The sequence below is a fragment of the Leptosomus discolor genome, chromosome 5 (genome assembly GCF_034619465.1).
Source record: "Leptosomus discolor isolate bLepDis1 chromosome 5, bLepDis1.hap2, whole genome shotgun sequence".
NCBI lineage: Eukaryota > Metazoa > Chordata > Aves > Leptosomiformes > Leptosomidae > Leptosomus > Leptosomus discolor.
Genome location: NC_141395.1, coordinates 2304676 through 2319857, shown reverse-complemented (window position 1 = coordinate 2319857; position 15182 = coordinate 2304676). Strand labels below are relative to the sequence as shown.

At 45.4% G+C, this 15182-nt stretch overlaps 1 protein-coding gene across 2 annotated transcripts in view; it reads left to right on the top strand.

Annotated features, from left to right (window-relative positions):
• RIF1 (replication timing regulatory factor 1) overlaps positions 1–15182 on the top strand; it is a 33734-nt gene that overhangs the window by 14434 nt on the left and 4118 nt on the right. Inside the window, exons 16-30 of one of the 2 annotated variants that reach the window (XM_086465927.1) lie at positions 1234–1307; positions 1421–1601; positions 2632–2739; positions 2976–3125; positions 4416–4515; positions 5681–5945; positions 7704–7746; positions 8042–8244; positions 8439–8538; positions 8898–9041; positions 9609–9751; positions 10762–10851; positions 10933–10987; positions 12230–13797; positions 13885–14965. In XM_086465927.1, coding sequence (XP_086322053.1) covers positions 1234–1307; positions 1421–1601; positions 2632–2739; positions 2976–3125; positions 4416–4515; positions 5681–5945; positions 7704–7746; positions 8042–8244; positions 8439–8538; positions 8898–9041; positions 9609–9751; positions 10762–10851; positions 10933–10987; positions 12230–13797; positions 13885–14965 — 4305 coding nt within the window. Of the gene's footprint in view, positions 1–1233; positions 1308–1420; positions 1602–2631; positions 2740–2975; positions 3126–4415; positions 4516–5680; positions 5946–7703; positions 7747–8041; positions 8245–8438; positions 8539–8897; positions 9042–9608; positions 9752–10761; positions 10852–10932; positions 10988–12229; positions 14966–15182 lie in introns of both variants that reach the window. The other variant, XM_086465926.1, reaches the window with a different exon arrangement.

Genomic DNA, 15182 nt, shown 5'->3' with positions numbered 1-15182 from the left:
GGAATATCACACTGGACTGCATTATTTCAGAAAAAGTTCAGAAGTTGCAGGGAACTAAAGCCTGAACTTACTGGCTATAGTCCACTGCAGAAAACGTGGAGATGCTCATCACCAGTGAGAGCTACTCTGTTCTACCTTGGTCCTCATGAGCCCTAACTGGAGTGCTGGACTGTGTTCTGTGTACTGCACTGGGAGGGAGAAATGAGCGATAGCAATCTGGACACTAACCCCAAAACCTGACCTGTGAGGAAAGGTGGAAGTGACACTGGGTTTTTTGTGTGCATTCTTTGTTTGGAGTGGAGCAGACTGAGTGGGAGCGTGCCACCAGTTAGGTTTGTTAAACGTTTGAAAAGTTGTTTAGGGCCTTTAAAAACTGGATGATGATCAGCTCTTCTCCATCCACCAGTAGATAGAAGGCAACTTCGTTTTGCAGCAGTGGAGACAGAGGCTTTTAGCCTATGAAAGTAGCTAAACATTTACACTGTTAGCCAGGGAGCGCATGGAATTGATTTTTGAGGCTTTTAAAAGCAGACAGGTCTCAGAGAGGGCTAAGTGTAACAAGAGTAAGCGAATGCTTCAACTCAAGTGAGTAGTAGAAAACTTTGTCTACCAGAATTGGCTTAAGAGCTCACCTCTCAAAATTCCTCCCAGCTTTTTTCCCCCCCGAGTGTTTTAATTACACTGGGAGGCTTTCTCTGACTTAGTACAGGAGGCAGAACTTTATTAGGGTGGCTGAACTTTTAATTGACACGTATTAAATGCATTTTGTTAAATACTTGAACACTAGCAAGCCTGACATACTTGTGGTAGATCTGAACAGAGCTTGCCCAAAAGATGTCTTGCTGAAACCTTAAAAGAAGCAAATCTCAGGTTGTTCCACCTTGTTCCAGGTATCATCATACGCCCCAACTGCGTTACATACACCTGCCTTAGTGTTGTGTGTCATTTCAAGGCAGTAATGACTTAGTACCATAACACTGCAACCTTTAAACAGAGAAGTTTTTTGCTTCAATTAGAGTATAACTGATGTTCTGCTGAAGTGCCAGGATCTAGCAGCAGCTTAGGTTCTCAGCTTTCCCCCTATGTTGAAGTGTTAGATTTGACAATTTTGAACAACTTTTTAATAATTGCAAATTTCTGACTTAGGGTTTAGTACGTAGGTACACGTGTGAGGCAGCTGTTTCATTTGATTGATGTACGTGTTGTTTTGACCTCTTCAATTTCTCTCACAAGGGAACACCAGCTTTGTTCTTAATTCAGCTGCCTTTCCACAACAACCTCTTGGAATGCTGCGTAACAGATGAGAGGTATGTGGTGGTGTTTGTTCGTAACGAGCTTCCCATGCAAGACTTCACAGAAGTTTTTCCTAGCTTCAGCTGAAAAAAAAAAAGTATCTTACCTATTTAACTTTCTTCCCTAGATTCTTTGTAATTCTGGAAACGCTCGTGGGTTATGTTTTGTCTGGGCCTACATCTCCACTGGCTTTCAGTGAGTCTGTGATCTGCATTATTAATCAGAGTGCAAAGCAAGTGGAAAATAAGGAGCATCTTTGGAGAATGTGGAGTATTGTTGTTAATCCTCTAACCGAATGGATTAATCGGGTACAGTGGCTTTCTGTTCTTTTCCCCATCCCCCTCAAAAACCCACAGGAAAACTTGGTGCTGATCTCTTATCTTAAATGTATTTTTAGGAATGATGTGTCTTGAAACAATAGTAACATTAAATAAGCTGTGGTGGTGTTTGTGAAACTGGAATGGGTGCAGCATTTGTTTAAAAAGTCCCTAACTGGAGTTATGCCCGTTTGCAAGTGAGGTAGGGTGAAGGGCAGCAGCGGAGTGGTGATCTAGAGTGTGGTTTAAAGTGATTCCAGCCCAAAAGAATCATCACTCCTAGGTACAGTGTCCAGTATAGCGTTGGGAGTGGTTTTCTCCTTTTTTTTTTTAAGGTTATAAACATCTTCATAGATGTGCTTCAAACCTTCTGGCCTTGGTGCAGTCTTGCTGCTGCAAACGGTGGAAACCTGCCCTCCAGGCCCTGGTAACTTTGAAGTGCCGAGAGGCTCCTTTGCTTTGTCTGAAAATACAATAACTAGCAAGTTGTGACATTTAGGACGTAATTAGAACAATGTTTCGTATTAGCGCTAGACTTCCTGATCGGAAGCCCTCATGAAAGCCGTGTGAAGTGCTTTAATTCTTCATGCCTGAATTGCGAGTGTAGCATGCCACAGCTGGGCAGGTGAGTTCCTAGAAGTACACTGAGTGTGACGTAGGTGGTGTTGGACTAGTCCTCGTGTAGTCGTTAGACCAAAAAAAATCTTAGAACTTATGAAGAAAGCTTTAGGTGCTTTAAGGAGGTTGTTTTCATCACACTTCCTGCAACTGAAATAAGTAAAAAATACAAAAGACGTTTTCTAACTGATTGCTTTTATTGTTGGAATTAAGTTACTTTGGTGTTTGGAAACAGTGCTTTTTGTGCAGGATCTCTTGAAAGAACTGAGAACAGCTGATTTCAAAAGGCCGCTGGCAATTTAGCTTGCACAGATCTTATGTACCAAGTATTTGTGTTTAGAACAGCCTTATGTCCTCTAAATGTTGCAGCTTCGTTAATCAGCAAACTGTTTTCTCGTTGCAGACTAACGAAGTAAATCAGGGTGATGCACTGGAACACAACTTCAGTGCTGTTTATAGTGCATTGCTGCTGCCAGTATCGCACATCTTCCCCGTTCAGGAGTTTCCACAGGTAACACTGAATGCATAACACTGATGAGAAACAATGTGGGGTTTGTAAAAACTGTGAAGTGCTGCCCGATAGTCCCGAGAGGAGTTTGTTCCTGATACGTGTATACGTTGGACCACTGCTCCGGGGTTGGGTTTCTTGAGTCCCGTAGGTTTTAACAGAACAAGAAAATTTAAATAAGTGTTTATCTCTCTGCACAGACACTGATATTTATAAACTTTTTCTTTCTGTTGTTAAAGCCAACTATGAAATCCTTGTTGCGCACTTGGTCAGACCTGTATAGAGCATTTGCTCGCTGCGCTGCTTTAGTTGCAACAGCAGAAGAAAACCTATGCTGTGAAGAACTTTGTGCCAAAATACTGTCTGGGCTAGAAGGTGAAACTCCAGTAGTGAGTATAAACCAGTGATATTGAACTATGTAAATACTTTTAGCAGATATATTTTTAAATTGGATGTAAGACCTTGTTGTAAATGCTAATGTAGTACTTTCTGTGACTCAGAGTGTTTTGGGTGAGACTTAGATAAAGCCGTAACAAAGTTCTTTTTGCTGACGGGAGTTGGAGTTGTTATAGAAATGGATTGAAAGAAGGGAGTAAAAAAAATTATAAAGCTTAAATGTGAAAACAGCAGCTGAGCAGTCTTTAGATTTGTCTTCTAGCTAAGTAATAATGCTTTAGTGAATGTCGTCATCATGGTAAATATGATTTGTCCTCTTGAAATGCGTGTGTATGTATACACTGACTTCCGTTGAGTTAACAAATACCATGAAAAGGGGGATTTGGATTAGGAAGGAGGACAGGGTAGTACTGTGGCATTCAGAGGGCATAACGTGCTGTATTCCCGGTACTGTCAACCTTGTACACTGAAAAACTTGACTTCTAAAGCTTTAGGAAAGAGAACACCTTTGCAAGAGGAAGCTTTACATTATCTGTCTTGCCTGTGTGCAGGCCCACGTCACACAGGGAGACAGAGCATCTGTAGGTGTCGGTGAACACTGGCTCTGGAACATAAAACCCTTCGTGTTTTGAAGTTGACTGTCCTTTGAAAAAATACTGGGAAAGGAACAAATAAGAGATGGGAGAGAAACATGGAATTTGGAGGATTGCATCATTATAACTTCCTTTGGATGCTGCTTTTTTTGATCCACAATATCAGTGTTCCTTTTAAAACAAAACTTGCTTTTGTTTAGAAGGATGTGTGATGGATCGGGGAAGCAAATACCCTTGATCCATCTTTTCATACGCACCAGAAACCGATCGTGCTTCCTGAGTGTTAACAACCACCTCACTGTTACACCTACAGTGACTTCTGAAAGTGAGGCTTTGTGCAGCAACTGAACCTAAGCACACGCTGACGTCTGGTGACGTGTTTTGCTAGACAGCTAGTGCCTTGAACCCTTTGGTGCACCTTAAATCTAACACCTTCTTACAGCTGCCTGCCCCTGTTTTGCTTCTTTAGATAGTGTACGTGTTTCTGGCTTATTTGTGTAGAATGGGAAGACTGGGTATTCAGCTTGTGTGAATCTTTAAGTGCAATCTTATCTGAGTCTTACCTGGTAACGCAGACAAACTTTGTCCACTTTAAAAGCTGTTTGCGTTGCTGTCCTGAACAGCCAACGTGTGTTTTTCTGTCACTGTTGCTCTTTTGGGCTTTGCTGATGACTTCTGTTTCCTCCTCAGATGTTTTCAATGATGGACAGTCTCACCCATATTGTATCAGTTATGGTTGACTGCATCAACTTTGCACCGTACGGTACTAAATATCAGCCAAAAACTAGATGTAAGAAAATACTTGAATATTGGGGGTTTCTGTGTCTGTCTTCCAGAGCTGGGCGAAAATTAGAGTTGTTGTAGATGCAGAAGTGATGGCTGTGGGATATCAAAAGTCTGTATGTGCCACACATACTGTCTAAGCACTGAAGGGATGGCCCAAAAAAAAAATAAAATCATTAAAAGGAACTAAAAACATCATCCAGTCTGCATATCAGAGTATGAGATCTCTTCTGGTTGTGGAGCAGTTGAGTAGTTACTGCGTAGCCTGCCAAAGTACATCTGAAATGGGTGTAAACGTTGAGGCCGCTTCCCAGTTCACTGTCAAACACTGCCCCTTTCTGAAGTTGTGTCTGATGTTTTGGCTATGATTTCATTTTTGCGTGTGAAATCTGCTGCTCTTGCTTTCTTCAAACGTGATCTAAAGCAGTAAAGCGTGATCATAAATCGGTCAGATCGTGCAATACCTGCCTAAAACTGGGGGTCAGCGGTTAACAGAACGCTGTAAGGCTGCTGCTCCTGAAGCTGCTTTGTGTAAAATGGCCGAGAGTAGGTTTAACGGGAGAGAAAAGGACATTGTACGTAAAATGTTCTTTGTTCCCTGCTCCCATTTACATCTACTAAAGCTGAAGAAATAATTTACAGAACAACATCATTCTATAATACTTGAAGTATTTATAATTTCTCTGCCCCATGTGAATTTGTTATAGCAGTAAGATGCGTTGGACAGCTGAAAGAATGAAATGCTTTAATTGGAAACATTGGTGAGGAAGAGCATGGTGGAGGGTTCACTTATAAATCAAATAACAAAAGTTGATACTTCACCTTCCCTCCTCCTCACCTGTTCCAGAATTTGTGCGAATCAGCTGGTGTCTGCAGCGTGGCTGCTGTCTCTTTGCAAGTAGGCACTAAAGATACTTAAGAGCCTAGTCGTGTGTGTGACCACCGTAAATACAACTAAGAGGAACAGGAATCACACCCGTAGTGCTACGATAAAACTACGCATTAAAAACTGTATGTCCCCTGTTAGGTCTGGTTTTACACTATATATGGATAAGAGTTTGGGAATCGAAGTTCTGTTTCTCCTGTAGACAAAAAGCTCACATGTGTGTTGTGGTAATGCACACTGCTTAGGTAAGAAAAAAATTAACAGTATCTTATTTTCTTAATGTTAGCTCCACAGACACCTACAGATTGGTCTAAGAAGAAAAAGGAACCCCTTGGAAAGCTTGCCTCTCTGTTTAAACTCCTGGTGACGTTACTAAACTCTTTCCATGTGTTCAGTTCCAAAGAAATCTGTTCAGAAACATTGGTCTCTGTTGGTCCTTCAGTTATTGCTATTCTCCACAACATCATCAGCCACGTTTCATTGCCTTCAGTGATTGGGACTATGTTTGCGATTTTTTCAAAACCCCTGGCAGTGTTTTATGAAAGAACAAAGTGAGTATTTTAAGAACGGGTGGAAAACTGGACTCATTGTATCGCTGCATACGGGTGAAATCTTGTGTGGTCTGTAGCAAGCGGTGCCTGTGAATGCAGCTCGGGGGTTTTCAGCGCTTCGGCACCGATAGGCTGAGAAGTTCCACCTCCTCCCAAGCCTCTCACCTTTGGGAGCGCTGGGTTTTCCTCGACTCAGCCTGGCTGGTAGGTGCTGGTTTTGTGGTGCCCAAAGTGCTGCCGAAAGGGCGGCTCGCTAGGGTGGGCGCTGAGACCGTGCTGCACTCTGTAACTGCTGTCTTTTAAAACCGGGGCGCTGGCACTGAGCGGGCCGGGCCCCCGGGCTGAGGTGGCTGCCTGGCTCGTCGCCCGTGCGTCACCGCGGCACAGCCCCCCTCTCTGGTGACTTTGAGGGGGTTCAGAAATGGGCACGTGGGAGCGGCAGTCTGCTCACGGTGCTTTTCTTTAGAAATAAACCCCGGCCTACCCAGTCGTGCACCAGAGGGAACCTACGGGCCTTCTCAAAGCTTCACATTCCAAAGTGTCGTCTCTTTAGAGCGAATGTGTTGTCATCTCTGCAGGACTAAAGCATTTAGCTTCCATCTGCTGTATCTTTTCACTGCACTGAAGGTATCAACAGTGGTTTGTTGCTAGTGGGCAGGAACCATTTTTTGTAGGAAAAAGAGAAATAGTCATTAGTTGAAGTGCGCTGAACCCCTGTAAGTTTTTAAGCAGAGGGAAGTACTGAGAAATACTTGTTTGTTGTTGCGTGCTTTTTTTTTTTTTAATATAGCTTTGCTTTTTTTAATATAATTGTTGTAGCTTCTCTTCCCAGGACACGAGGGAATTATTAGGGGCTTGGTGGGAGGGGGCTGGCAGAGGCTTGTCTCCGATTTGTTGGTGATGCGAGAGCTGTGCAGTTTGCTCAGGGTAAGGAAAAGGAACGGAGTACAGCTTCGAGTGTTGTGGGAGGAGAGGATGGGATGCTGCCAGTCCGCATGTAAATGTTTTCTTGGAGCTTTCACTGAAACTTGAAGCAGGACGGCTAATCTAAAGTTCACCAGGAGTCCCTGTCTCGGAGGCGAGAGTCCGCTTGGTCCCGTGTCAGGTTGAGCTGAACCCCACCTCTCTCCATCTCCCATCTCACCTGCCTTTGTTTGAGCATTGTCTTTCTTGGAATTATTCATTGCAAGGGAGAAGTGACGCTTGGATCCGTATTTTTGAAGGAAGGCAGATGCGAGCAAATAGATGTTTGGGAACCTCCTCCGGGCGGAGGTCCCAGACTTCTAAAATGAATTGCTAAATATTCTTTTCTCAGTGTGTTTCAGGATGGTGTGCCCAGGGGTTTATTTACGTGAAGTTACTTGGTTTAGGTGGTACTTAAGCTTTTTAATGCAGATATTTGTGGGGCTTGAGAAATCTGTTTGGGGAGAGGGCTAAGAGCAACGCAAAGAAGGCAGTTAGAAGTTACTTCAAAAGAAAAACTTTAATTTTAAGTCAGTACTAATTACTACAGCTCTTTCCATGAGTTTCTCTTAGTGTGTAAGTATCAGTGGGGGTTAAAGGACGGGCTTGCTTGAAACTGTTTACTTCAGGAAGTGTTTTAATGGCCCAGCAGGCGGCTTGTTTCACAGTGTTATGTCTCGGGTTGTATACTGAAAGCAGTGGGCAGTGCTTGAGTGCAGTTTGTGTTTAATTCTTATGCTTGGGGTGAATGATTACACCACACAGCAAAATTAACTGTGTTGTTTGTTTTGGCAGGCTTGCTGATGTGCCTAAAGTATACAGTAATCTTAACAACAAGGTAAGCTGGCTGGAGAAGTAGCTGGGGTTGGGGAAACGTGTGACATGTGCCATTCGTCCTGTGTTCTGAAAACAGTTTAAAAATGTAATGAAGGTAGCATTTTAATTGTTAAACTAAAAAGGTAGCTGAGGGGAGGATCCCTAAGCCTAGCTTCTAGACTTCTTGTGTGGCGTTTGAACTTGTTTATTCAGGCCATACTATTCTGTGGGATGATAATGTTTTCAACTCTTGAATAGCGAATATGTGCAATATTTGATTTAAATAAAAAACTCCTATTGTTTCTTCCCTCCCTCAGCTTGAGAAGCTACTGGCCGAGATGATCCTGTGTTTGCAGTCTCACTGCACCGGCTCTTACGACAGCGAACTGCTGGAGCGGCTTTCTCCGTTGCTCTGCGTCTTATTTCAGCATAAGAGCAAACAGATCCGCAACCAGTGTGCCCACTTCTGGAACTCCACGTTCGCCAAGACCCCGTCGTTAACGTACCCTGAGGAGCTGAGGTAAGATCTGCGTGGTGTTATACTTCTGTATTTCTAAAGGAGGAGATCTGGGGTTAGGTACAAATGAACCGATGGCGTTCTGGTTTCCATTTATAGTCTGCTTTTTGAGCAAGCTGGGATACCTGCTGGTCTTGTTGCTTACCTTTCCCCCTCGCCCTCTCCATAAGTTTAAATTTCTTTTTTTATTGAGCCAGGTCTGTGTTAAGCCAAGCCAAAAAGAAAATCCCGCTCTTGCTGCCTGGTTTTGAAAGCATCGAGATGGCTGAAGACTACAGCGGCCCGTTCTCTGACGCGGTAAGTATCTTGTTGACCCAATGGGTGCTTCACGAGGCGGAGCTTGTTCAGAAAGTAGCGGCGAGGTCCCTTGTGGTTTTTTCTGTGACTGGCCTGCGCTTGCCTTGTGTTTGGAATGGTAAACTGTGCTGCGTGAGCGCTGGCAAAAAGACTGAGCTGGTTCTTGACAGTTTATGCATTTCGAGTCTTGGGTTCTACCAGCTGGTTGGAAATGACTCACTTAAGTTGTCCTCTATGTAATTTAGAGGAAAATGGGAGTGTGGGGGAGTTTAGTTGTAGAAATTAATACGTCTTGGGAATAGTTTGTGAGCTTGGAGTTTCTTCACACAATGCATTCAGTGTGGGTTTTATTTCAATAGATGGAAAATTCACAGCTGGATGCGAAGATAAGTGGGATGGAAGTAAAGTTGGGCCAAACCCGAGACTCTCTATTGTCACAGCCAAGTGAACTAAAAAATGACGTAAAAGACAAGTCCAGTAATGTGCAGGTACCATCAGCAAAGGTAAGGTGTTACACGTAGGCGTGAGGGAGTCTAATCTGTTGTATTCTGCAGCAGAACACCTAGTGTGCTGCTGTAAATTCTCAGTAAATTTAATGAATGAATTAATGCTGAAGTATTTTTCTTTCAAACGTACGCTCTGTAGCACAATGTAAATAAATTTTCCTGTTAAAATTCCCTGCTAAGTTTACAGACTGCTACGGAGGGCTGCTTGATGGGTGGGAGGAGGGGCAACCAGATTGAGAATTCGCACCGCGGTCTGGCCGCAGGTTGCGACAGGTTCAGGTGTTGAGGTGGAGCTTGGTTTTGGTAGAGCTGCGCTGCGTGCTCCAGGCCCGGCACTGGGGAGAGACAGGCGTTGTGTTCTCTCTGCTACGTGTGGTGTTGGGGGCGGGGGACATCGCTCGTCAAGAGAACAGGCGCCTACGGAGGGATTGGTGCCAATCCGTATGCTGAGAGAACTGCGGTTGTTCGAGGTCCACTTAGGATGGCGGTACCTGAACTGTGAAAACATTTTCAATTCCTCTGTTTTGTGTCTAATCCAGGTGTTTGGTTTTTCCCTTTCTGTAGTTGAAGCTAGACTTTGCATCTTCAAAGACTAAAAGCGAGGTGCTTCTGGAAGAGGAGAAATCTGTTGATTTTGTGTTCATTCCTCCAGAAGCAAAAGAAAGAATATTGACGGAGCATCAAAAAGAAGTGCTTAGGTCAAAGAGGTCTGTGATTTATTCCGTTTTAACGTGAAGTGTGATTGCGTTGGGTGTGTCACATTGACGTAACTTCAGTCCCTGTATCTCAGACTGTTGTAGGTAATTAAGTCTTGCTCTTCCATACCAGTTACAGTAAAGTTTAAAGCTAACCAAGTTCCTTGCTTTACTGTTTTAAAGCAACCAAATTACTCTCCCATCTGCATTTTTTATTTTGATTAAATATACTCTGTCATCTGTCTGGAGTTTGGTAATTTGGAGTTTACATTTTTCTGTTGTGACTCTCCCTTGCGATGTGAAATGGAAGCCGGCGTTTTTCTGAAGCCATTGCCACGAAAGGGTTTTCTTAGCGGATCTGAAGGAGAGACTCGTAAATTTGGAGAGAAGTCTTAGGTCAGCAGCATATGAGAAATCGGGATATTCCAAAGTCTCATCTTAATTGCGAGGGAATCTTTAGAATTATCCCGTTTTCAATGTGAGAAAATAATACCAGAGTATTTCCTGTACTCGGGCAGCAAAAACGCAGCGTAAGCAAAATTTGTGTACGGTGGTGCTTGAGAGGAACTCGGTTGGATTACGTAGCTAGCGTGTGGTGATGGATTCTTTGCGGAGTGGAATCCCAATCACAGCTTTTTTATTTTTTTCCCCCAAAAGCATGTTTGAAATTAAAAATTTTAATGCAACTGAAAATAGCGGTCTTGAAATCGGGAGCTAAATCGTGACCTGCGTCCACTTGGCAGTTTGCTGGGCCAGCTGGAGCGGGAGGTTGCAGCGGCCGGTTGCACTATTGGGTGGTTCTGCCCGGAAGAGGGAGCGGGGCGCGCGGTCACGCCGTCTCCCGACAGGTGATACGTGCTGCCCCGCTCTTGCAGCAGTCCCTGCGTGGGTGGCTGTTGCAGTCCCAGCACTCTTGGGAGCCTGGAAGCTCAGTCCGCTCCGTACAAGCGTCGTGATGAATGCACTACCCTGCCCTGTCCTCCTTTTATTGACTGAACTTGCCATTTCTGGGTTTGTTTCAGAGTTGGCATCCCTGTGATGTACAACAACTTGGACACGTCACAAGATACTGTCTTATTTTCTCAGTATACTCAGAGCCAGGAAGATTCTTTGTAAGTAAAGGTGGCGAGTATAGACGTTAAAGATGACCCCCCTTTTCTGCAACACTTCTAACTTAAGTACTTCTGTTCTAGGGAAAAACCATCTTTAGTAGAAAATGCAGAAGAAGATACTAAAAACAAGCCTCAGGTAATTTCTCGTTGTCTCATGGTGATGAAGATACCAGAATTAGAACTAAACCAGCGATGTCTTCTTCATATTAGTAGCTTTGGTCATTAATGACAAAACTCTGATAACTGGTTATGATACAGGTTTGGGATTGATTTGGAAACTCTTCAAGCAAAAAAACGTACCCCCAAATGTATTGGCTCACAGGAACATTTTCCTTTCTCTGATTAACCTGTAAAGCTCTTGAGAATATCTGTTCTTTCTTGGGCTTCCTCTATTTTTCCCACGCCTGAGTAACACCAACACAGGCTCCGGGGCTGTAGAGCGCTCTGGCAGCTTCGTGGTTTGTACTTCCTTCTCGTCACCAGACTGGGATTTGACGCCACCGCGGTGTTCTTGGTGCTGTGCTGGGCTTTACATAATTTACACTAGAACAGGCCAGTCGTTAAACGTTCGGACTTTAGTTTCAAAATGGGAGGGTTTCCAGTCAGTGTTGGTGTGTTTAAGTTTTGTTATGCAGCTATAGGCATCCCTGGGACTTAGGGGTCAGTTTTGGTCCGTGTGACCCCTGGCTGATGCTTTAGTGGGGCAAAACCCGAAAGCTGTAGCCCACGCTCGCTGGGACTTGCTGTGGTGCTGGGCTGAGACCTGTTAGTTGCCTGGCTTTGCATTAGCAATCACGACACCATTGGATTTTCTTCCCTAATGCTGGTTTTTCCCCTGGCAGCTGCGCTTTGGATGCAGCGGGATTCTCTGGAGCTATTTTCCTTACTGTTTTCAAGGTCTTTGTGCTGATCGCTGCACTGCTGTAGTGGGCCGTGCTTTTAAACAGCTCAGCTGTGCTTCCACCTTCTGAGCTGCTTTGGGATGGAGCTCTAAGGGCTTGAGGGGGATTAAATAGTAGATTTGGGGAAGAAAAACAATAATACTTTAAATTCGAAATCTAGATCTCTTCCCCTTTGTTGGCTCGACAGCTAGCTCGATCAGCTGTAGTGCCACACAGTAGGTAACATCCAGCAGATTTTTCATAAAAACGGTTTTAGTCTTAGGTTTGTTAATATCTCACTTCTTTGTGGTTTGGGATTAAACATCTATTTTAAAAAAAAAAGGTCTTTTATAAACTACTGAAGGACAGATAACAAAATAATTTGAAGGAAGGGTGCTTCAAAAAACCTTGTGGATGTGTGTTTTCTGTTCCACCATAGCCGGTTTTTATATCGTATTTATCTCAAAACTGCTTTGCTGTTTGTGTTTTGGGGACAGGAAGAAAATGCAAAGAGTGAAGGATGCACCAAGGAATTGGGTGAAACCCCAGAGGACTGCAGATCAGATAATAATGTTGAGGACGCTGCCTGTGGGAAGAAGCCGCCTGTTACTTGCATAGAGGAGAGCTCAAGTTTGAACACAGAGGGAGAGTCAAAAAGAGATAGTCTGGGGGAGCCGTCGGTTGGAGAGGGCTTAGAAAAAAGTGCTGTGGAAACGGCTCCAAAGGAGCCCTCGGTGGGGAACGAAAACACCTCAAATGTGAGCAGCAGCTCGGCTTCGAGTGACGTCATTTCCGGAACGCCGCAGCCCGCGAGCCGACGGCAGTCCTTTATCACTTTGGAGAAATTCGGCAGTTCGGAGCACAGACCCTGTGGCCTTTCGGCGCTGAACGGTTCGTCAGACGTGTCCGGAGGCGCTTCTGCGGGAGGTAAACAGGAGAATACAAACAGGTGCCAGACTAGTGCTAAACCAGAAAAATCGGGAGAAGATCAAAAGCTCTCAAAATCTGAGTCCGAGCAGCTCTGTACCGCGCTGCGAAGGCTGACTCGCAGGCAGAGCAAAATGGAGCACCAAGGCAACAAACATTCCAGGCTCTTGCTGAGGTCAGACCAGGACAGAAGTGGACAGGAGTCTTTTGCTTCCAACAGCATGGGGTATGATCCTGAACTATGCCCCACAGTGGAAGCCATGGAGCATGTTCTCCTTGCTCAGTCCCAAGCCCTCTATTCTACGGAAGTGGATATTAAAAAAGCTGAAGATTCAATAGCAGAAATGGAAAAAAAACAGGTGTCAGATACGGATTCTAAAGAAAATACACCCCCAGAGGCGACGGGAGCGCCTGATCAGGCAGCAGGGGATGATAGTCAGGTTCCACACGCGTCTCCACATGCGTCTCCTAACCCGAAAATCCCAAGACGTTCTTCAAGACGACGGTTGGAAACTATAGAAGGTACGGCAGATAAGGAAGATGGCCACCAAAAGAGGGACAGGCGTAAAGAAGACGAAAAACTAGGGCAAAAGAAGGCACCGCAGACTAAAGACGACGTATCCCAAAAGCAGAAGGCAGTTTCTGGGAAAAGTACAGAGCATACAAATAAAAAAGAAAGCGGCCCGCCTGAGAGAGCGGCGGCAGAGGACTCGAGCTCAAAGGAGCCTCCGGCCGCGAGGGGCCTTGAGGAGGAGGAAGCGAACAAAAGCGCTAGGAGGTCAGAAAACAACCTGAAGGCCGACATGGAAGGTCAGGACTGTGGCTCGAGTACAGTGGGCCAGAAGATGATGGAACGCCTGCGGTACTACACCAGGAGAGCTTCTCAAGGATTGCTTGCCAGCATAGAAAATTCAGAGGCCGATGGCTCTGAGACCAAGGAGGAAAGCACGAGGAAGAAAAAATCTGCAAAAGTGAAAAAAAGAAGTGATTCTCTTGAAGGTAAATTGAAAGATCTACATCCAGGAAGCTGTAGCCACGAGGTGTCTTCCCAAGGAAAGGAAACGAAGAATCCGTTGGAAGCAAATCAAGGTGAACTGAGCCGTGAGGTCAGCACAGATGCTGCGTTGACATCTGAACCGTGTGACCTGAAAAACCAAGTCGTTCCTGCGGACGCTAGCCAAGCCCTGGGATCTGCCGGCTCGGAGAATCCACCTGATGCCCAGAGCACCAGCGTGGAGCCAAACAAGAGCGGTGCGTTGGTGGACTCGCTCACCGACCCATCAGTCAGCGTATCTGATGGAGGTTTGAAAGCTGCAGAGGAGAAGAAACACGTCGAGAAGCAAACAGCCGTAGAAGACTGTTGTTCAGCTGTTCTGCCCGAGCACGTACCAGGAGCAGATGCCTCGGGTGATCCCTCCTCTTTGCAAATACCCGAGTGTCAGCACAAAAGAAGCAGAAGGATTAAAAGACTGAAGAACTGTGATTGCTGCTGTAAAAAGTCGAAGCAGCAAGTCATGTCATTCAGCGAGTCAAAACCTGAACTGAACGAGCCCGGAACCACCCCAGTTCAGGCGTTCGTGGGTACAGCGGAGGTGTCTGGTAATTCAAATTTTGACGAGAGCTTGTCCATGGCACCTTGCGCCATGAGCACTCCAGTGCACCCTCCTGGGGAACGCAGCGCGTTAGACTTGGAGCGAGAGGGGACATCTGGAGATGTCATAATGGCGGAGAACCCGGAGGGTACAGCAGGTGACACCACTGACTCCAGAGGGGAGATGAAAGAATGTGCTGATGAGAAGCACCAAACTGAACAGCGTCTGTCTGAGGGTGTTTCTGAGGGTGTTTCAGGTGAGCCCGGTGATGGCTGCGTGGCCGCAGGGAATCCCAGCGAAGGTGCGGGAAAGGAAGAAACGCTGGAGGAGCTGCCTGCGGCCCTGGCGGTGGTGAGCAAACCTGAGGAGAGCCGGATGGATGAGGCAGAAAGCAGCTGGGATGATATAGAAGCTGAGAGTAATGTAGGAGAAAGTTGCATGATTCAAGATAAAGAGATAAAGGAGGAATTGGTGGAAACGGAAATTGCAGTGCCTGAAAACGTGGCCTTGGACAAGGAAGAGGCAGTGGAAGTTACCAGCGTGGATTCGCCTGAAAAGCCGGCAGGTGGCGATTCTTCGGCGTCGGTTACGGACAGCCCTAACGGCATGCAGGCTCGCTGCATGTGGTCTCCTTCGGCTTCTCCATCCACGAGTATTTTAAAGAGAGGTGTAAAAAGGTATCAAGATGATGATTCCCTGTCACCTGCTAATAAGGTATTGTGATGTGGGATGCTCGCGGTTCGTTAGTTCGTAACCGGGATATGTCACCGCGTCCATAGTGTGAGGAGTTCCAGCTGCGTTGAGATTTTGACTGTATTTTTCACTGTAAATGATCTCGGGCTGGAGCTGGAGACTTACAGATCTCCTGTTGGGCTGCACAAGCTCTGACAGGCGTGCGTTACCGGGGCTCGGGCGGGGGAGTTTGGGTTTC